The 22,782-nt window shown below is 41.2% G+C and overlaps 1 protein-coding gene across 3 annotated transcripts in view; it reads left to right on the forward strand.

Moving 5' to 3' along the window:
* Window positions 1-1,704: 1,704 nt before the first annotated feature.
* The window catches only part of ADGRG6 (adhesion G protein-coupled receptor G6), a 154,076-nt gene continuing 132,998 nt past the window's right edge, over window positions 1,705-22,782 (forward strand). For all 3 annotated transcript variants that reach the window (XM_073337489.2, XM_073337490.2, XM_078852202.1), the window contains exons 1-2: window positions 1,705-1,932; window positions 8,000-8,100. In XM_073337489.2, the coding sequence (XP_073193590.2) occupies window positions 1,931-1,932; window positions 8,000-8,100 (103 nt within the window). In that variant the 5' untranslated portion in view covers window positions 1,705-1,930. The remainder of the gene's footprint in view (window positions 1,933-7,999; window positions 8,101-22,782) is intronic.

Consider the following 22,782-nt stretch of genomic DNA (forward strand, 5'->3'; position numbering starts at 1 on the left):
TTGCAGTTTTGTTTGGCATTTAATTTCCATTTTACAACAGAAAAGTAGATCATTTTTCTGACATGGCTAAAAACTAATTGAATGTGACTAATCTGGAATTATTTCTTTTGTCTCTGTGATCCTTTGCCTTTGACACCATCCGTGTATAATATATATATATAGGTGAACTTTAAAAGGTTCAGCTTTAGGTTGTGGTTCAGATAAGCATCCAAACATTTGAATGCCCATTCAAAGTTTATCCACACTTTCCTAATCTCTGCAAAACTGGACTGAAAATTTAGGACAAAGAAAAACTTTCCTCATGAGGTTTCCAGTGCTTCCATTACTGGAACGGGATGGAAATACCATGAGGTCAGTCTTTCTTCCAGTATTTCAAATCTTTTACATCTGGATAGAAACTGGAAGGGAGAGATTCTATGTAGAAATAGCATTATCTGAATATTGCAGTGCCGCAAAAAAGTTTGGTTTTAAAAATAGGTGAACCAAACTGGTTTATCCATCCCTTACGAAAATTATTTCAAAAAATTTCAAAATTCTAGTGGCATCCAGTCAATTGGCACCAGGAGCAATGACATGTTCAATTAACCCCTTTGTTGCTGAGCTGGTGGCACTTTCCTAGGTGCTAGGTTCTGCATGGAACTCAAATTTGGTAGTGCACTTTTAAGTGTCAGTCAGTTCGGAGTCAGTGCATGGAGTGTGTATGTCCTCAAGGTTGTATGTGCATCCCTGGGTTGGTGTGTGTATTCCTGGGTTGTGTGTCCCTGGGATGTGTGTATATGCTCCAGAGGCAGGGTGTGGTGTGCAGCTGGCAGCAGGGAGGGAGGCAGGTGTGACCCTGGAGTAGTGTGGAGTGTATCTCTGGGAGTGGTGAGTGTCTCAGGGTTGTTGTGTGCCCCTGGAGCAGTGTGTCTCTCGGGGGCGGGGGCGGGGAGGGAGTCTCTCTGAGGTGTTGTGTCCCCACTGTAGTGTGCCCTCCTGGAGCAGTGGGTAGTGAGTGGGTGTCTCTGGGGTGTGTGCCCCTGAAGCAGTGGGTGGGGGTCTCTGGAGCACTATGTCTCTGAGGTGTTGTGTCCCCACTGTAGCGTACACCCCCGGGGAAGCGTGTGGCTGGCGGGTGTCTCTAGGGCAGCGGGTGGTGGTGGTGAGGGGGGTGTCTCCGGGGCAGCGTGTGGCGGGCGGGGGGGGACACCCCTGGGGCAGCCCGTGTGGTGGGCGAGTGTTTATGGGGCAGCGTGTGGTGTGGGGGGGTATCTCTGATTCGTGCACCCCTGGGGCAGCGTGTGGCAGGCGGGGGGGGGGTGGGGTGGTCTCCGGGGCGGTGTGTCTCTGCGGCTGAGGTGTCCCGGGCAGGGGGTGCCCCTAGCTGCCTGTGCTCTCTCTCCTGCTGGTGTTGTGGGGCCCAGATCACCGCTGCCGGGTGGCGCTGCGAGGCGCCTTCAGCCCGGCCTCCGAGGGGAGAGCCCGCGGGCGGGGGCGGTCCGCCAGCCGCACTGTCCCGAGTCGCAGCCGGCTGCGCAGCCACCTGAATAATCCCCGGCCCGCTGGAAGCCGAGAGACACCGCAGCTGCCCGGGGCGGCCAGCCCGACCCCAGCGAGGGGGAGGGGTGGGCAGCGCAGGGACCCACCCTCCCAACGACCAGCCCCAGCCTCCCGCCCGCTCAGCACCCGCCCAGTGCAGCCCCCGCTTTCTCCCGCCGGGTGCGACTGGAGAGGCAAAGCGCGGCCACCGCGGCGAGCGGGAGGGACCCGGGCTGAGCAGGGGCCGCTCCCCGCGTTGCCCGCCCGCGCGGGACGCTGCGTGTGTCTCAGGTGGGCAGAGGCTGCGGAACTTCCCGGGAAGCGCGAGCGGGAGCGAGACGGAGGCGGCGGCCGCAGCAGCAGGGGATGGTGGTTGGCACCCGCCGGAGGACAGCAGCCCGCTAATGTCAACATGTAAGTTTCGCCTCCCTGCGCTTTCCACAGTGGGGCGAGGAGTATTTTTAACCGTCGGAACAGTTTGGTAAGGACCGACTCTCGCCAGCTGCTAGGGGCGGCAAACCGGTTGGTCCTTGGTCAAAGGGATTCCGGCCAGACAGACCGCATTTCTTCCCCCTGTAGCCCGTGCTGAATCTCAGGTTTATTCTGTGCAGAGAGGTAGGGCTAGAAGAATGGGCCAACCGTGTTGTCTATCTGTGCACACTTGCCAACAGATACTGCTTGGCCAATATCGGGATTTGCCAAAAGAATGTTCTGTAAGATCCCGAGAAGACCGATTTTTTAAAAAAAATATCTATAATTATTTACAGTCAGCTTGAAGGCAGAAGTTACTCTTTACTTTCGATGCTTCCAGGGGAACATTGCAAAAGGAAACAAAGCCCATCCCATCCTTAATGTGCTTTGCTTGTGGGGCAGTGCGCGCGCGCGCGTGTGTCTGTGTGTGTGTGTGTGTGTGTGTGTGTGTGTGTGTGTGTGTGTGTGTGTGTGTGTGTGTGTGTTCACGTTATCTGGAGCCTAAAGTTCAACTCTTTCAAAGCGGAGTTCAGATCTAAGAAACAGATCGGCGAGAGGTACTTTTTCTAGCCAGCAAGGTACTGTGCCAAAAATAGGAAGGAAGGGAAGGGAGAAGGAGGGGTCAGGAGGATAATAATTTAAGCCCCACTCCTCGCTGTTCCCCACAGTCTCCTACTGGAGAGAGATTGCTAGATTCCCGCAGCCTTTCGGAGGGAGAGAAAGGGCACCTTCACAAAGGGTTCGTAGACGCTATCTTTGATAAACTATCCGGTCCAGGGATTAGCCCTTTAGAATTGTACTGAATCTTGGGCAGATTCCCAAGTAGGCTCTGCCTTTGCTGACATATACAAAGGAGCTGTTGGTGCTTCTCTAGCACATTCACACCTAATGATACAGAGCCTGTGATTGGCACTGAATGAAAGCAATGATACAGGCGCAAAGGGTAGCTTTCTTTTACAGCACAAGGTAAAGTAAAGTGAGAAGAATTTATGACTAAAGAACAAGCGTTGCACGAGCATGTTGGTAACTTAAAACGCTAGAAAATTCATTTTGGAGGGAAATCCAAGGACCAAGAAAATATCGGATACATACAAATGACACGTTTTAAATTAAAATGTATATGCCTTACCTTCATCTTCCGCCAGTATTTTCTAGTCAGATTTTTGGCTGGCTCTGAGAACGGTTGTATATGGGGAGAGTAAGCAGCACTCTACAAAACGAACCTTTTAAATGCCATTGTCTGAAATTAGCAATTTACAGTTAAAAATGAGGTAGAATTGAAGTGTACTCTTTCGTTAGTGTGCAGGAACTAAAACGCGAAGTAGTTGTCTCTCACTTGTTGCTTTATAACTCCATCGTGATTACATCATAAAATATTTTTGTTTCCTAATTTAAATGAGATGTTTTGAAATTGGTGGTATCTCTTTCTAAATTTCAAACTGTCAGCAGCATTTTTTTTTCTTAATAGTTTCATCCATGTCAAAGATCAAAGAAAATCCAGTCAATCTGCCTAGGGCAGAATTCACATCCCACTCTGGAGAACTCTGCCCAGGTTTTGAACAAGGTGTAGGCAGATATATCCAGCATGTTCTGTAGATGAGGTATTGGTGCATGAACCACAGGTTATTGGATTATTCAGGAGTAGTATGTATTTTACTCCAAAGTTGTGTGTTTCCAAAAATATGCTGGTGTTGCTTTAGCTGTATACTGTATATACAATGTGGGATTTTTGGTAGTTAGATTTAGCAAGACAAGCACTAAATTGGTCTTGAACCATGTCAAATTACCACCCCATTTATGGTTTAGATAAATTACATTACATTTTTGCTCTTCCAGAATGAATTGTGAATACACCCATTGTCTCCTGCATCATAGGAAATAGGAGTACAGTAGCTATGGTTTGCACAAAGTTGGTAGCTAGAGTGCTCAACTGGGTATGTCACAGCAGTATCTAAAATTGTCTTTTCACTGAAAAAATCGGTAATGCTTTTGTTAGCCGTTGTAGACTGCATTTAATATTCTGCAGAGCATTTACATCTGTAGAGGGATAACTGATATTTGTTTAAAACATGTATAAAAGGATAACTATAGTGGGATTACATCCAGCTATAATGAGATAGTTGCCAACTACAGTATATTGAGCCAAATTCTGCTTTAGCTACATGGATTTCTCTGGGGTCACATGCATGTAACTAAGTGAAGACCGAATCGGACTCACTGTTCTGAATTTTGTCTAAATTTTAAAGAGAGTGAGAAAGAGACATCACTTTGAGCCATGTTCACAATTGCAGTGAATCTGGTTGTTAGAGGCAGAAATTATCTGAAGCTTTACTCCTTTGTAATAGTCATTCTTGTTACAGTTTACAGTATTTACTTGATCCATTGGGAGGGGGGTTATTACATTACTATCCTCATATTCTTGTCTCTCCATTAGTTATGAACAGGGTCCTACCAAATTCAAAGCCATGAAAAACGCATCATGGACTGTGAAGTCTGGTCTCCCCCCATAAATCTGGTCTTCTGTGTGCTTTTACACAATACTATGCAGATTTCACGGGGGAGACCAGCGTTTCTCAAACTGGGGGGTCCTGATCCAAAATGGAATTGCAGGGGAATCACAAGGTTATATTAGGGGGGTTGCAGTATTGCCACCCTTACTTCTGTGCTGCCGTCAGGGCTGGGCTGGACAGAGAGCAGGATGCCCAGCTCTGAAGGCAGCGCCCCACCAGCAGCAATAGTGCCATCCTTACTTCTGCACTGCTGCTGGCGGCAGCTCTGCCTTCAGAGCTGGGCTCCTGGCCAGCAGCTGCTGCTCGGCCACCTAGCTCTGAAGGCAGCGCCACCGCCAGCAGCAGTGCAGAAATAAGGGTAGCAGTACCACAACCCCTGCCTACAATAACCTTATGACCCCCCCACACACACACACACACTCCTTTTTGGGTCAGGCCCCCAGAATTACAACACTGACATTTCAGATTTAAATATCTGAAATAATGAAATTTACGATTTTAAAAATCCTATGACCATGAAATTGACCAAAATGGATGTGAATTTGGTAGGGCCCTAGTTATGAATGTTAAGGAGGAAAATGCAGCCCTTCTTGCTCTCTAAGATGTCTCCAAACTGCAAGATACTATTTTTCACTAATTATTCACTAATTTGCTTGTTGAATTATTCATTTGCTATTTAGGTTCAAGTTTTAGATTTTAATAACCATTAATAATCAACAGAATTATTATTAATAAATATATATTATTTGCATTAAATTGACATGTTAGTATTTTAGCATATTTAGCACTTTTACAGAACTTTTTAATTTTTAATGCTCTTTATAAATATTTAGTGCTTAATGTTAATATTTGCCTTTAGTTCCGTTATTCACTTTCACAATATGACTTCTCCAATTACCAGGCTATTCTGAAATGATCTCAGACAGCAGTTTCTTCTGTACTTAATCTGCAGTGCTGTTGCTGCTGCTTTTGTATGGCAAGAGAGGAAGTCCAAATTTGTGAGCCATTGTGTAAGTGAGCCACTTGATGTAAGTCTGAGATGCCACCAGTAAACAATCAAAGCAGGCACTGATTTACAGTGTGATCCATAGTTTGTGACTGGTGTCCACAGATACATTGTGAGTTGTTGCTCATCTTCCAAAGGTGCAAGAGATGACAGCATCTGCCATTCAGTGTTCTAAAATGGTTCAATGTGGGCCATTCTTTCCAGTGTAGGTTTAAGCCAGGAAGTTTTTTTGTGGGGTTCCGCAATGAGGAGTTTGTCTGAGACTTTAGATTATCCCAGAATTCTTTCCAATGTGCTTCAGGATTGAATGAAAATGCTTTAAAAGCTATAGTCCAATCCCCAAAAGGCTTGCCAGATTTCAGTCCTTTTTTTGGAAGGTTCAGGTGGTCCTCATGAGTTGGTAAGTTCTTGTAGAAACAGCAGTTGGTGAGTTGTACAAGAACTTACCAACTCATGAGGACCACTGTATTCTCCTGTATTTGAAAGAGAGGATATCCTTTTACAGTCACCACCCCAACTGGCAAATGTTGAGGTTTTAATTGCGTCCCTGTATATATGATTTATTTTGCTGTCTAAACAGGATAGCTTCTCATCAACAATAACTTTCTAGGGGAATATTTAGGGTATCTGTATGTGTATGAAACTTATTTTTTGCATACTGTACAGCTCCCAAAGTCTTGGCATTCTGTTGTCTGAGATGCTAACAAGAATTTATGGACCACTGAGTTGGAGGACAATATTTCTATTGTGTAGTAATCTGCTTATTCTGCTGTGTCTGGCTTCATCAAAGAGATTCTTGTATTTCAGAGCCCTGAATGTTCTGTGCTTGTCTTTAAAACTTTTAAAGTTTAATTTTACCATATCTCAGAAAATAAATCAGCTTCAAGTTAATAATTTAACAAAACTTTCAATAAAGAATTGGACCTTTTTGTAGTCAGATACTTATATTAGAGAACACCAGTTAGGTTTTCCTACAATCCATTCACAGCAGTTAATCTCATGAAATGTTGTTTACCTAGGTCTGTAGCATATGATTCAGAGGACTGATTTGAAGAACTATTACTTTTAAACTTGCAACATTAGTTGTTTCATTACAGTCGATTATTTTAGGATGCTTACTCATCTAGGCTTGTTGGTGTTTAATTTTTTTCTTTCAAAAGCTAGAAGAGCCATTAGTGGACAAGATTTTAAATTTACCCCCAGCTTTCACTATCAGTTTTAAAGCAATAAATGTGGAGTGGGGAAAGAAAAAAGATTTCTATATGTTTAAAAAAGTCAGGTTTTTATGATATGTTTAACTGCCTGTATTTTTTCCTCTCATTCACCTCCCTCACATTCACAGCCTGACAAATGGCATTAAAGTTCATCCAAAATGTCTTTTGGGTCAATTTATTTAATATTTCACTATCCTGACAGACATTTGTGTGTGATGTTTTTTCATTACTGTTAGTTCAGTGTTCTTGCCAGTCCATCCTATTCCCTCCATCCCCCTGTCTCCTCAATATAATATAAATGAATAATTTCTTACTGGAAAAAGGCTAATTATAGGCTGTCAGTTCAAAATAGGATGGGAATGGGGTTGGTCAATATAATATGTGAGCTGTGTTTCACTTCTTTGCTGTTGCTTGTTGCTGAGTTGTTGCATAAAAAGAGAAAGCAATATAATAGGTTACAATTAATTTTGGATCCATGATTATATCTCCATAGTAAAGGTTGGGACTAAGTTCCATTATAAGCCTTATTTCTTGCTTGTCCAGCTTCCACATACCATAATTTTAACTAGGAACATTTTGATTTGGCCTAAAAATTGTCATATATGCTTTAAAAGCAAAGGAATGTAAATAGAATTGGCCAAACTATTTTTGTATTTATTGTATTAAATATCAAGAGTCTAATTTATTTTAGTGAGAGTAAGATTGGGCCTCTGGTCACTGACAGACAGAAAATACTACCTTTAAGTTAAGGTTCCTATTTACTGTACAATATGTAAACCAAGGAATGTTACAGCTATAAAAACCTTAAGACTGAAAAGTGTCGGAAAGAACAGTTATGGGAAGAAAGGTAAATATTCAAATGCACTCTTCATATTGTCTATAATACATGTCAGTGAGTTGCAAATTCCAAAAAGAACCTTAACTTCACCCATATTCCTGCCCAGTCTCAACATATAGACCATATCCCTCTTACATCATCCACTCTACATGTTTTGAATATGGGCTACAAACTGTCATAAACAACCACGCACCCACCATGCATGGCCCACACCCCCAATCACAGTCCATCTTTTGGCTTGCCTGTCTGTTATCAGAGATATGAACACCTTGTCTTTTGCCCTCCATGTAAAGACCAGAGACAACACTCTTTTAAAGCAAGATTCTAAGGAACTCTATATTTTTCAGCTGCTGGTGTAATAGCAATATCTTAATTATTACTGAAAAAATCAAGTTTTGGCTTGTTTAAAGGTTTCCTAAGCTGTTGCTTTCTTGCTTCATAGGATGTCACCTGTGAGTGATATGTGGTACTATCACTGGAAACGGAAGCTGCCGCACTTTCTGTATTTATTTACTATCTACATGATATGTGTGCAGGATTTGGGTAAGTGAGAAAACTATCATCTCTTTCCAATAAAAGATCATGGGCCCAGTTTTGGTGAATAAGAACTATCCTTATGTATGGCTGTATTATGTATTTCCGTTACTTTCACAATTTAATATTTTGATTATGTTGTAATTTGATAGTTTGATTTATGTTTTATGCTATTGCCAAGGTTCAGTTTTTCTGTTTTTGAAATACTGTTTCACTCATCCATCCCTGCCATTTCTTTTTTTTTTTCAGCTAATTGTGCAACTTGACTTTATTTGCTTGACCCTTTCTTCTGATTTTTCTTAGTAAGTTCTTGCATCTCTCCCGATTTTCTCATTCATTTCTGCTTCCTCTATTGAAAGAATAAGGTGTGATACTTAAATATTTTTCCAAATTTGGGGGTGGGCATGTATGTGTGTAATGTAGTGACTTTTCACATCACAAATAAATTGATCTTAAAAACTGTAAATGAAAGATGATGATTAATTTTAAAATAGTTTGTGCACATGCAATTTGAATGATATAAAATATATAAATGATATGATATAAAAATTGCTTAAAAATTTATAGAACAATCATATACTGGACAGGACATTTAATTAACAACTCAGTCTTTGTCAGCCTGTATAAACTGGTGAGTGCAGAATTTTGTAACATTTTGAAATTATTGTCTGTAAACTGAAAACCTAGAGATTTGATTTACCAAATGCCTTTTCCTGACAATGAGTGCAGAAAGTATTTTAGGAGTTTCAGCTGCTTTGTTGGAAAAACCTCTGCAGTTTATTGGACAGTTCTTGAGCATAAGAAAACCTTAGAGCAGATTGTGGCATGCTAATTCCATATCAAATGGGAAATTTTCCAGTTACTAACTTCCCATTGGAAAGACCATACTAAATCTGCAAAACAGGGTGGAATATATAGAGATGTTCTGTTTTTTTTAAAAACAAAGAAGTAAAGAACTTTGAAATTTCATCAGAGGTTATGTATTTGTTAAACTGTCCAAGCTGCACATTCATAGTTTCAATTGCACAACAGTTTAAGTGATAGGTTTCAGAGTAGCAGCCGTGTTAGTCTGTATTCACAAAAAGAAAAGGAGTACTAGTGGCAGTCTCTAAGGTGCCACTAGTACTCCTTTTCTTTTAGTTTAAGTGATGTACTTTTTAAACCTAGATAAAATATTATAGACAGAAGTCTACGTTTGGGGCCAGACTGTCTGCTGTAGCTGATTAGTGCTTAGCACAACTGGGGTGTGCAAAGGTCCTATGTGAATCCCTAAAGCTTATGCTCTAATAAATTGGTTAGTCTCTAAGGTGCCACAAGTACTCCTTTTCTTTATGTGAATCCTGTTGATCTTGAGCTCTCCAGCTGCCAGTCTGGTCCTTAGTGTAAAATAAACCAGCTGGGGGACGGCTCTAATTTTCATCAGCTGTTTAGTGGGCCCTGTGTCTGGCAGTTGTGGAATGCTGGGGCACAAGGATGCCTCAGACAGTCTCCCTGAGCTGGGTACTAGGAGGGTTCAGAGCCACTACAACGGCCCTGTACCATTGCAGTATCCCTCATTTACAGGGGCATATGTGCCAGCAGCTGGCTACACCAACTTTAAAGTTGCTTAATGCCAGTGGAGTGGTACAAAGAAGCCAAAATGCATTTGATAATCAGAGAGACAAGGTGGATGAGATAATATTGTTTATGGGACTAACTTCTGTTGGTGAGAGAGACAAGCTTTCGAGCTTACACAGAGCTCTTCTTCAGGTCACCATCAGAAATTGGTACAATAAAAGATATTACCTCACTCACCTTGCCTCTCTCATATCCTGGGACCAACACAGCTACAACAACACTGCAACATGCTCAAATAAATTGGTTAGTCTCTAAGGTGCCACTAGTACTCCTTTTCTTTTTGCGAATACAGACTAACACGGCTGCTACTCTGAAAACTGCATACTTGTTAATCTGGTATTTTGTTTTGAAATCCACTGATCTGCTACTTGTCAATTTTTATGTTTCTGTTTTGTTTTGTTTTATTTCTCCTGTCTTTTGGCTAAAAAGAAAACCTGTGTTTTATGTGTTAACCCCTTTATTGCTATTCGAATGTGAATGTGTGTAGGCAGGAGTTTTCTATTGTACATTACTTTTCAATTAATGGAACATCAGATCATCAGACACTGTAGATAGGATAGCCAGGAATAAACAATTTCAATAGACAGATATGTTTGCAGTTCAGCAATGAAGCAGGTCACAAGCAAAATTTGTTGTTGATACTCTATTGAAATGAAAATGATACATTTACATTTCGTGTGATGTCATTTCAGTGGACTTGTCTTCAGACCCTTGGGTTTTCATTTTTAGTGCTGTCCTTGCAACTCACAGGTGTGTTTCTTCTTTGTTAGGCCATAAGCTAGAGCTGCAATATACTAACCTTCCCCCCATATCTTTGTACTTTTTAATAGAAGTTTTGCTATTTGAGGTGTACTAAGCAGATTACAGCAGCCCTTTTAATGCATTACAGATTCTTTGCCATGTTTTTTCTTTTTACTAAAGATGTATGTCAGTTTGGCTTTGGACACACATGGTACCCAGAATGTTAATGTTAGCTTAAATATTACTGAAGTTAATGCAATAGAATAAATGCCATAAAATCTCACATTCAGCCAGCTTCACTAGTGATCTGTAATCTCAGAAAGCTGTTGATTTTTTGCACTTTGATTAGCAGAGGTTAGATATGTGGAAGGATGATGATAATCAGATGCCTTTCTCATGGATTAACTATAGGGCTGGTAGTCAAGGCAAAAAAAGTCAGTCATGCCTTTGTCGGGGCACAAATTCAAAAGTAATAATTTTACAGTGAGAGCTTTGCTTGCATAAGGATGCAGAATCAGGCTTATTTTCAGAAAGAAAACTCAAGGGAGGAATAAACACAGCAGAAAACCTATAATAGTAGCAGAATTGTTTCTGAATAGAATGTTTGTTCAGAGTTTTCTGTGATGTGTCAGCAGCTATTTAAGGTGAACAGCTCCTTTTTTTCTGAATTGGCTAGTTAAATGCAAACATACTGAAAGACAAGTGTAATAGCTCAGTGAATTACCCTAATATAGACCTGCTCAAAAGCACATTGAAGTCAGTGGAAACACTCCCAAAGATTCATAGATTTTAAGGCCAGAAGGGACTTCTGATCATCTAGTCTGACCTTCAGTCTAACGTAGGCTATGTGTTACCAGATTTGCCCATTACTTTGGGGTATGCTTATTTATTAGGGTTACTCTTCTGGGGGGAGGGGAGTTCTGTAATTCTGTTAATGTACTGCTTATGTCACTTGTGTGTTCATATGGACCTCTACTCCTTCCTTCTGCAAGTCCCCTCCCAATGGAACTATTCTGCAGAACCTAGGTTCCCCGGGGCTGGATTCCTGAACACGGACACACACACATGCACACACTAACAGAGCAAGTCTGAGCAGACCGGATCAATCAGCACTTTCAAGCTGTCACCCTTATATGTCCCTGGACTCAGTAGGCTGGGTCAAGCAGCACTTTCAAGCTGCAACCTTATTATGCCACAGGTTTAGCACATCCCTATCCCCACTTTCACGTCACAATTGTACTGGTAGTAACTCACTTGATGAGCAAACCCCAAAGTATTTTGGGCACTACAGGGATCTTTAGCATTGCTGCAGAGTAAATGGGGAAGCTAAAAACACAAAAGAGTAAAGTTTAGAGAGAGAGAGAGATGCAACCAGCTTAACTATAAAAGTTATTTATTGAATAATAGTGATAACTACACAAGGAGAGCCTAAACCAACATAACAGTTACATTATTAAAGGTTAATACTTGAGGTAGAAAAGAAAACAGAAAGAAAGAGAGAGAGGGATCTTATCCACTCCATGAGGCTTGAACTGGTTGGGGTTCCCAGGTGATGGTGGTGGCTCAGGGTCCTGGGTGCTGGAGGCAGGCAGAGCCCCTAGCACGATCAGTCAGGAAATGGAGTCCCAGTGAAACTGAGACAGAGTTTGGGTCCATGAATTACTTGGGCATAGGTAGGGGGTTTTGTAGAGAAACAACAGTGGTTCAAGGGAGAACACTAGATTTGTTTATGGGTAAACTGATGACTTAAGGGTTTTCTTTGGGCTAGACAATCGGAGCTGATCACTCTTGGCTATGGGTGGTGTTTTCTTCCAGGGAGCTCACAATGCAACTAGGCTGCTTCAGTATTTTGGATATCAATCAAGGATTCGTTACTAGAATTGATCTGATAACTGCTGAGCTGGGTGTGTGCAAGCATAGGTTCATTAACATCTGGAGCAGAGATCCCCCATGATGCAGTGCTTCCCTGCTTTTCTGGTCCCAGCGTTCAGTGCAGTTCTCTGTTCTCCATTCTGTATGCTAATTGAGATGTCTCTCTGTCCCATCTTTCATGCAGATGAGGCTAGGGGAGTTGCCTCAGTTCTCCATTCTGTATGCTAATGGAGATGTCTTAATCTTGTCACCCTAGTCAGGAAGGTCTAGATGTGTCTTCTAATGCCCTCCATGCTCTCTGCAAGTCTTTTCTCTAATCGGTTTTGATTCAAGCAGAGACTGGTGGGGGGTGTCTTTCATGAGTCAGAAAGGCTGGATATTGCGCCCTGGTTCCCCAAGAATACAGACCTGGCTGGTATCAAGTTGGACTTTCCTGAATTAATTCCTGTTTGAATTAAAGCATATCTTTTGGAAAAAACTTGCAATCTTGATATACAATGTGCTTTGGATCAGGTCCTGGAAGATCATGGGACAAATCCTCAGCTGCTGTAAATTGTCATAGATCATTGACTTTTAATGGAGCTATGGCAATTTACACCCACTGAGGATCTGTATTTACCAACAGGATGAGAAATAGTGTATCTTTTCCCAGTGTAAGTCAGCCAGTTTGAGATATACAAATAGGTCAACATTTCTCCTGTAATTTGGGCAACTGGACCATTGGTTACCATACAGTGCTCTTAAAAATCAGTATAAAAAACAAACCAAAACAAAAAACACCTAATTCAAAGTTAAAGAAGTGCACTTTCCACTTCTTTTAAAGTGTAGAAATGCACATGGAATATCATCCCCAATATCCTGAACTCTGTTCTGTTCTACCCTATGCACCTGTTGCATCTTGTATGTAGGAGAGCAATGTTATGAGGAGTGTGGCCTGGTAGATAGGGCACAGAAGACCTGGTTTCTATTCCTGGCTCTGCCACTAGATTGCTGGGTGGCTGTGGGGAAGTCACATCCCCACTCTGTGCCTTACTTTCCACATCCGTAAAAATGAGACTAATGATCATTAGCTCCCTTATAAAGTGCTTTGAGATCTACTGATGAAAAACACTATGAAAGATCTGGTTGTTGTGGTGATGATGATAATAGAGTTTTTAATAAGGATGTTTTAAATCCATCCCATTTATGTAGCTGTGGGACTCTGGATTCCCTGTCTTTGTATTTGTACAATATGTAAATTAATCCCTTGAACACTGACATAAAATCAACCTGATTTTTTGGTTCAGTGTTTAGGAAATTGGGAGATCCAGATACATGATATTTGACAGTATGACAATGTTCTGTGCCTTAGAAACCCTACATGCATTTGGGAAATTGTACTGAATGGTTGGCTTAAATAAGGACATTTTTAGTGGAGATGTAAAAGTCTGTCTTTTTACAGTAATCTCATATCATCTAAAATAAGGCAGAAGTAGTTTGATATAGTGAAGTAAAAACATTGGGGGTTAATTGCCGCGGAAATATATAATTAACGTTTCAACAAGAGTTCAGTTAGATCACTTCTCAGTTGTTGTAGTTGCAGATGCATAGGAAGATGTCTGGTGTTTAGGATAGGATTGTTTCCTGATTTTGGTAGCTCTGTGGATTGTAACACAGGAGCAGAACCAAGGTTGTTTAGGTGACCTTAATTGTATGTTTATAACTGCATATTTGCTTTCTAATTAATTTAAGTATAATCTCTTCATTGAATTTCCAGCTTTTCTAATGTTTGTGCCTTTTGAGGGACTTGCAACATTTTCTTAAGAATTTTTATCCCTTTAAGTAAATGCTATAAATTTACAACCTTAACTACAGCTTAATCATTTTAATGTTATGCAGGACGTGAAAAAGATATTTTTAAAATAAACATACATAGAAAGAAACTATAGCTACAGTAGTTCCATACTATATCCCCTATTAGTGCTATTATGGAACCACTGTGTTGCAGCTGATATCACCCAACCTGTGGTAGGGGCTGATCTGAAGCCCTTTAATGTCAGTAGCCATCTTTCCATTGACTTCAGTCTTTCAGTTGACTACAGTGGGTTTTCAGTGAAGTCCACAGAACAAGATGTAGGGAGAATAACTGTGTGTCATGTGATGTCACAGGTAGTGGTGTTCACTGGAGTGTAGGGAACCATGTTCCTCTTTCCAATGGCTATTTAAAAATATTTATTATTTGAACATAAGAATGGCCGTACTGCGTCAGACCAAGGGTCCATCTAGCCCAGTATCCTGTCTTTCAACAGTGGCCAGTGCGAGGTGCCCCAGAGGGAATGAACAGAACAGGTAATCATCCAGTGATCCATCTGCTGTCACTCATTCCCAGCTTCTGGCAAACAGAGGCTAGTGACACCATTCCTGCCCATCCTGGCTAATAGCTGTTGATGGACCTATCCTCCATGAATTTATCTAGTTCTTTTTTGAACCCTGTTATGGTCTTGGCCTTCACAACATCCTCTGGCAAGGAGTTCCACAGGTTGACTGTGCATTGTGTGAAGAAATACTTCCTTTTATTTGTTTAAACCTGCTGCCTATTAATTTCATTTGGTGACCCCTAGTTCTTGTGTTATGAGAAGTAGTAAACAACACTTCCTTATCTACTTTTTCTATACCAGTCATGATTTTATAGACCTCAATCATATCTCCCCTTAGCCGTCTCTTTTCCAAGCTGAAAAGTCCTAGTTTTATTAATCTCTCCTTGTACAGAAGCCATTCCATACTCCAAATCATTTTTGTTGCCCTTTTCTGAACGTTTTCCAAGTCCAATATATATTTTTTGAGATGGGGCAACCACATCTGCACCCAATATTCAAGATGTGGGTGTACCATGGATTTATATAGAGGCAACATGATATTTTCTGTCCTATTATCTAACTCTTTCTTAATTATTCCCAGCATTCTGTTATCTTTTTTGACTGCCGCTGCACATTAGGTGGATGTTTTTCCTAGAACTATCCACAATGAATCCAAGATCTCTTTTTTGAGTGGTAACAGCTAATTTAGACCCCATCATTTTATATGTATAATTGGAATTATGCTTTCCAATGTGCATTACTTTGCATTTATCAACGTTGAATTTCATCTGCCATTTTGTTGCCCAGTCACCCAGTTTTGAGAGATCCTTTTGAAGCTCTTTGCAGTCTGCCTGGCTCATAGAATCATAGAATATCAGGGTTTGGAGGGACCTCAGGAAGTCATCTAGTCCAACTCCCTGCTCAAAGCAGGACCAATCCCCAACTAAATCATCCCAGCCAGGACTTTGTCAAGTCTGACCTTAAAAACCTCTAAGAAAGGAGATTCCACCACCTCCCTCGGTAACCCATTCCAGTGCTTCACCATCCTCCGAGTGAAAAAGTTTTTCCGAATATCCAACCTAAACCTCCCCCACTGCAACTTGAGACCATTACTCCTCGTTCTGTCATCTGCTACCACTGAGAACAGCCTAGATCCATCCTCTTTGGAACCCCCTTTCACGTAGGTGAAAACAGCTATCAAATCCCCGCTCATTCTTCTCTTTTGCAGACTAAATAATCCCAGTTCCCTCAGCCTCTCCTCATAAATCGTGTGCTCCAGCCCCTTAATTATTTTTGTTGCTCTCCACTGGACTCTTTCCAACTTTTCCACATCCTTCTTGTAGCGTGGGGCCCAAAACTGGACACAGTACTCCAGATGAGGCCTCACCAGTGCCGAATAGAGAGGAATGATCACTTTCCTCTATCTGCTGGCAATGCTCCTACTTATACAGCTCCAAATGCTGGTAGCCTTCTTGGCAACAAGGGCACACTGTTGACTCATATCAAGCTTCCCATCCACTGTAACCCTTTGGTCCTTTTCTGCAGAATGCTGCCTAGCCACTTGGTCCCTATTCTGTAGCAGTGCATGGGATTCTTCCATCCTAAGTGCAGGACTCTGCACTTGTCCTTGTTGAACCTCATCAGATTTCTTTTGGCCCAATCCTCTAATTTGTCTAGGTCCCTCTGTATCCTATCCCTACCCTCCAGTGTATTTACCACTCCTCCCAGTTTAGTGTCATCTGCAAACTTGCTGAGGGTGCAATCCACGCCATCCTCCAGAGCATTAATGAAGGTATTGAACAAAACTGGCCCCAGGACTGAGCCTTGGGGCACTCTGCTTGATACCGACTGCCAGCTAGACATGGAGCCATTGATCACTACCCATTGAGCCCAATGGTCTAGCCAGCTTTCTATCCACCTTATAGTCCATTCATCCAGGCCATACTTCTTTAACTTGCTGGCAAGAATACTGTGGGAGACCATATCAAAAGCTTTGCTAAAGTCCAGGAACAACATGTCCACTGCTTTCCCCTCATCCACAGAGCCAGTTATCTCACCACAGAAGGCAATTAGGTTAGCCAGGCATGACTTACCTTGGTGAATCTATGCTGACTGTTCCTGATCACTTTCCTGTCCTCAAAGTTTTAACTATCTTTAGTAATTTTGTATCATCTTCAGATTTTGCCACCTCACCGTTTACCCCTTTTTCCAGATCATTTATGAATATGTTGAATAGGACTGGTCCCAGAACAGACCTCTGGAGGACACCACTATTTACCTCTCTTCATTCTGAAAACTGACCATTTATACCTACCCTTTGTTTCCTATCTTTCAACCAATTACCAAACCCTGAGAGGACCTTCCCTCTTATCCCATGGCAGTTTACTTTGCGTAAGAGCCTTTGGTGAGCCTTGTCAAAGGCTTTCTGAAAATCTAAGTACACTGTATCCACTGGATCCCCCTTGTCCACATGCTTGTTGACCCCCTCAAAGAATTCTAGTAGATTGCTGAAACATGATTTCCCTCTTTGTTTGTTTTTTTCAAGGGAAAGGTTAGAGAAGAGAGGGTGCCCGAAAGGTCTTCGCTTCCCCATAAGTTGAATAGAAATCGGTGAGGGGTCTGGATATACACAAACTGGGAGCCAGGTCAGGGTATTGGAGGGGTCATCCACATGTAAAAGAGCCAGGTACTAGTTTGGGATGTGACCCTATCCCCATGTAAGGAATACAGGAGCCAAGTCTGGGGTGTCTGTGGAAGGTGGTGAGTGCGGCTAAAGATGGGATTAGGGTGCCCACTTATATAAGGGTGAGGGACAGGTCTGGAGATGAATGTCACCCTCCCTCCCCCCATGAACAAAACCTGGTGAGAGCAAGTTTGCAGGAGAGGGAACAAAGCAGAAAGCATGTGTATTAGCAGGGAAAGCTAGTACTGTGCATCTACTGTGAAAATTGATTCCGCTTTATCTTTAACATACCTTTCTTGCCTACATAACTCAGGAACTGTGTATTTGCAACTGTTCTGAACCAGCCTACCCTAAACAAGGGCCAAAGATCGTATCTCCGAGTGAGTGCTGAAATAACTAAAAGCATAGTTGCTTATCTTTCTCCCTCCTGCCGTGTGTGCAGTAAGGATTGAAGTGCCAAGATACTATCCAAAACAGTCAGTAATTCTACATATACGGCTGAGAGGCAGGGAATGATTTGATAACTTTATTACTAATACTTTGCAAAAATTCTCTCCTGGCGTCACTGGGGTGGGGATAAGTGTGTATGTATTGGGTGGACACTGTGTGTAAGTGGAAGTGACATTTCTGACTCAGACACACAATGAGTACTTAGAAAGTTAGGAAACCTAAAGAAGTTTCAGTTAAAAAGGTATCTGCTTTCCTGTTGGCTAGAGGAAGGATATTTCATTTCTTAACTCTCCTCGAAAGATACCTTTTAACTAAACTTCTTTAGGTTTCCTAACTTTCTAAATACTCGTGTGTATGAGTCAGAAAAGTCACTTCCACTTCCAAGCAGCGTCCACCCAATATAATAGATGTGCATATGTATATGGAAATTGAGAGGTTAGGTAGCATAATACCAAGATTCTCCCTAGTCATCCTGTAACACTTTCATTTATTCCCTTTTCCTGTTAATTTCCCTTCACATTTTAATGTAATCCAAAGCAATATCAAAATAAGCACTCTATGCTGTATTTATTTAATGTCCAGATTTATGCTTTGATGGGGTATGCATTGAGACCTTTTATGGCTTTACATCTTTTGTTGAAATCTCTGAGTTGCCTCTTTTATACACCCCTGCCTTGACCAGCTAATTAATGTGAAAATAAGTCACAGCTGGGATGATTTGTGCAGGAAGCAGTCTCTTATTATATTTATATTATTTTTTAACAATACATTTTTGATTGAACTGATTATTATCTCCCTTGAAGTGTTTTGAACTTATTCTATTAAACATAAAAATATTATCTTAAAAGCTTGCTGGGTGTCTCTCCTCGCCCCCTGCCCCCCATGTGGAACTGTAGCCAGAAAGTAGAATGCAGCCAAAAACGACTGAAAAAACTGAACTGAGGAAGAATTGGCAACACCTGCTCTATGCTTTCTGCTAATTTTTTTTGTTCCACAGTAGTTACAAAAATGGACTTTTTATAAATAAACCAAGGGATGAAAGCATGTCAGGAAGGGTAGTAATATTTTTAAAGCACCTGTTGAAGAGTATACCTTGAATAAAGATCATCTGCTTATCCCATCAAATATGGTTTGTGAAAACTGTAATTTACATATGTTATTGTGTTTGCTCCCCATAGCAGAGCCAAGAATAGAGCTCAAGTCTCCTGACTCACAGTCCAGTCTAATAAGTCCCATTGCCTCTCATAAAAGTTATGTTGTACAAAGGTTCACAAGTCCAAGTTGCTATAGTCCTCATCTGTTATAGAATCATAGAATATTAGGGTTGGAAGAGACCTCAGGAGGTCATCTAGTCCAACCCCCTGCTTTTAAAGCAGGACCAATCCCCAACTAAATTATCTCAGCCAGGGCTTTGTCAAGCCGGGCCTTAAAAACCTCTAAGGACGTAGATTCCACCACCTCCCTAGGTAACCCATTCCAGTGTTTCACCATCCTCCTAGTGAAATAGCGTTTCCTAATATCCAACCTAGACCTCCCCCACTGCAACTTGAGACCAAAGCTTCTTGTTCTGTCATCTGCCACCACTGAGAACAGCCTAGCTCCATCCTCTTTGGAACCCTCCTTCAGGTAATTGAAGGCTGCTATCAAATCTCCCCTCACTCTTCTCTTCTGCTGACTAAATAACCCCACTTCCCTCAGCCTCTCCTCGTAAGTCATGTGCCTCAGCCCCCTAATCATTTTTGTTGCCCTCCGCTGGACTCTCTCCAATTTGTCCACATCCCTTCTGTAGTGGAGGGACCAAAACTGGACACACTACTCCAGGTGTGGCCTCACCAGTGCCGAATAGAGGGGAATAATCACTTCCCTCGATCTGCTGGCATTGCTCCTATTACTACAACCCAATATACCCTTGGCCTTCTTGGCAACAAGAGCACATTGCTGACTCATATTCCCTTAGCAGGATGAATGGCTTTCATTTCAGTATCTTCTATTCATCAGTCCTTTTAGAATTCTACTTTCCTCTACTATGAATGATTGACATCAGAAATCTTGGACAATAAAGCAGAAATTTTAGTTGAGAATAGGACAATCCCTCAAGTAAGAACTGATATCTACATAAATCTAGCAAGTTTGCCAAATTCATATTCATACAAAAATCTTAAAATGAGTAATCGATGGATAATTAAAATAGCTGATTTAATGTGCCTGCTGCTGTTTGGTTATCTTTGGTACCACTAAAGAGTCAATATTTGTCAATAAATGCCAGGCCCCAATCTTGCAGGTACTTACTCACATGCCTTACGTTATTCACATGAGTAGTTCCATAGGATGTTGAATCTGGTTACATAATGGGATTGTTCAGGTGATTACAGATACGCATGTGCACATTCACTGGCTCAGGGCCTCAGAGATCACTATCTGATAACTGTGGGTAAATGCTGGATTTATAATGTCAGCATTTAATCACAGCTACCACACAGAGATAGCTGAGATAGCAAAGATTTTCCTTTATACAAACTACATGGACTTTGCTAAAAATAAAAGGCTTTTATTTTACAAAAAATTGAAACAAGCAGAGTGAAAGAATTTTAGTCACTGCTTAAAAAATAGAAAATACATCAAATTACTCATTCAGATTTTAAGATTTTGTATAAATACACCTGAATAAATAAAGTCACACTTGCTATTCCTCTGGCTGCTGTGCCATTAGTATTTCCTCCATTCCTCATGTCTGAAAGAAAAAATAAAGTTGGCTAAGCATGGGCTATAAAAATTTTTCCTCACAGTTAACTAGAAATATCCATGCAGCACAAAAATAAATTACAAGGGAAAACAGTATGACTTTAACATGACATGGTGAACAATAGCCCCAACCACCCATCACTGCTGCTTGTGAACCACCCCATTGCCCCAAGATCAGCTACAAAAGAAGCATCAATGGGGAGGGGGTGGGGGGAAGTGGCTAGTGGCTACCCCCCACCTTAAGCATTTGGACCTGGTAAGTTCTTGCCATGAGAATCCAAGTCTTCTACGGGAACAAAAAATGGTATCGAGCAATGACAACCCAGTAAAATGTATAATGATAGTAGGTCAAAAATCAGATCAGGCCCACAATAATATTTAATCAATAGGGTTCAAGTCATACTGGAACTCTACAAAATGCCTTTCCAGCACTTTTTTTGTGTGGAGACAGAACGGTGTTCCAGTACTTAAGGTACTACTACTGGAAGTGTGTTTTGACACTTCTTTGTTTACGACTCAAGTACTGCTAAGCAAGTTAGGCTCTTCACAGACCTCAGTCAAGACTGGTGTCCCTTGCTGAGCCACACCCTGCATCATGCCATTACAGAGTGGGAGTCTGCACTGCATCTTTGTTCTTTTATGTCATTAAACGCATTCTGAAGAGAATACTTGCACCTGCTATTGGCACAAACTATGCACCCCAATTTGTAGTCAGTGTCTGATAACATTTAAGGACAGAAATTGAGCATCCAACTAATCAAACTACTCTCTCAAAAATAATACCAATTATGAATTTGTGACAGTTTTCGTAATAGACAAGATCATTTATAGCAAAGGAATAAATCAAACAGAATTTGCCCTTTCATGTAGTATTTTTCCTTGTCTTTCATTTTGGATTTTGTCCCACTTGTCTTTCATATTTGGACCTTCGCAGTTTGAGAGATACATTCATAATTGCTTTGTTATTGGGAAACAATTTTCTTTTACTTGTTGCTAATTATTCTCAAGGTTTCCCCCCTGTGGTCTTCCTGTCATCGCTTTCTATTCCAAAAGCTTCCTGTTATGTAAATTCTATATAGCTCCATTGCATCTCAATTATGTTTTGGATTGTTGACTGCACGGCACTCGAAACTGTAGGGCATATTTTTTTTAAGTCATTTGAGGCAATAGAATCCCTCACCGTTTTAATTCAGTTGTTTGTTTAATATTCTGAAGCGACTGGAATAATATTTTATAGTTAAAATTTAAAATGTTTACTATTTAATGGGTACTATACATTTGTTTACTAAAACACTGCTGTACAGTTAAAAATTTACTTTGTATGTTTGTGTACCATTTTGCATTATTTTTAGGTCCCATTAAAATTTAGGTTTCAATCCTGAAAGTACTTATTCTGGGCATTCAGGTGTAATCCCATTGTCTTCAGAGGGCCAACTCATGGAAGTAAGTGCTACCCCCAGTGGTAAATATGTGCACGATTGGGCCCTTACAAAGCAAGAAAAATAGAAATGTGGAAAGAGCTTAATACAACTGGCCTGATTATTTACGGGGTGCAATATGATCATAGTTTTTTCCAAGTTCCAGCTTTTTTCCATTATGAATACAGTTCAAGATGGGTGTCAGGATACTGCAACTCCCCATCTTAAACAGAGTTTGTTTTGTTCAGATACATGCTCTGGCTGCTCACTGTTCTCCTAATTAATGGTGCAGTGGCAAACCCATTCTATCAAGCTGAGGTCATCTTTTATCAGAACTTGGTTATGAGGTGGAGAAAAAGACTTAATGGCTGAAGTTATCACAGAGGCATTTGTGGCAAGAGACACAGTCCTGAGTGTGTGATTTTTTTTTTTTTTAGGTGGAGGGGGTGGAATGAAGGAGTGACGTTATGGCTACACGAGAGAGCTTTCTTGTCAATTTAGTTAATCCACCCCCAATCAGTGGTTGGGGAGAAACTCTCTTTGGGAGAAACTCTTCCATTGACATAGTGCTGTCCACACTAGCACTTAGATTGGTGTAAGGAGAGGTGACTTATTCACACCCTGAAGTGACATAAGGTATACCAACATAAGTGATAGTGTAGACATAGCCTCAGTGTGGGTTTCTCATTGCCTGCCTGGGATTTACAGAAAACTATTAGTAACTGCATCTGAATTTAAAATCTTTTAATAATTTTTCTTCAGTGTCTACTTTTTCCAATTCTCCAGCATATTAGCATATTTCATACTAGATATGTGACAGGAGCTGATACCC

This window comes from Lepidochelys kempii, chromosome 3 (genome assembly GCF_965140285.1).
Source record: "Lepidochelys kempii isolate rLepKem1 chromosome 3, rLepKem1.hap1, whole genome shotgun sequence".
Taxonomy (NCBI): domain Eukaryota; kingdom Metazoa; phylum Chordata; order Testudines; family Cheloniidae; genus Lepidochelys; species Lepidochelys kempii.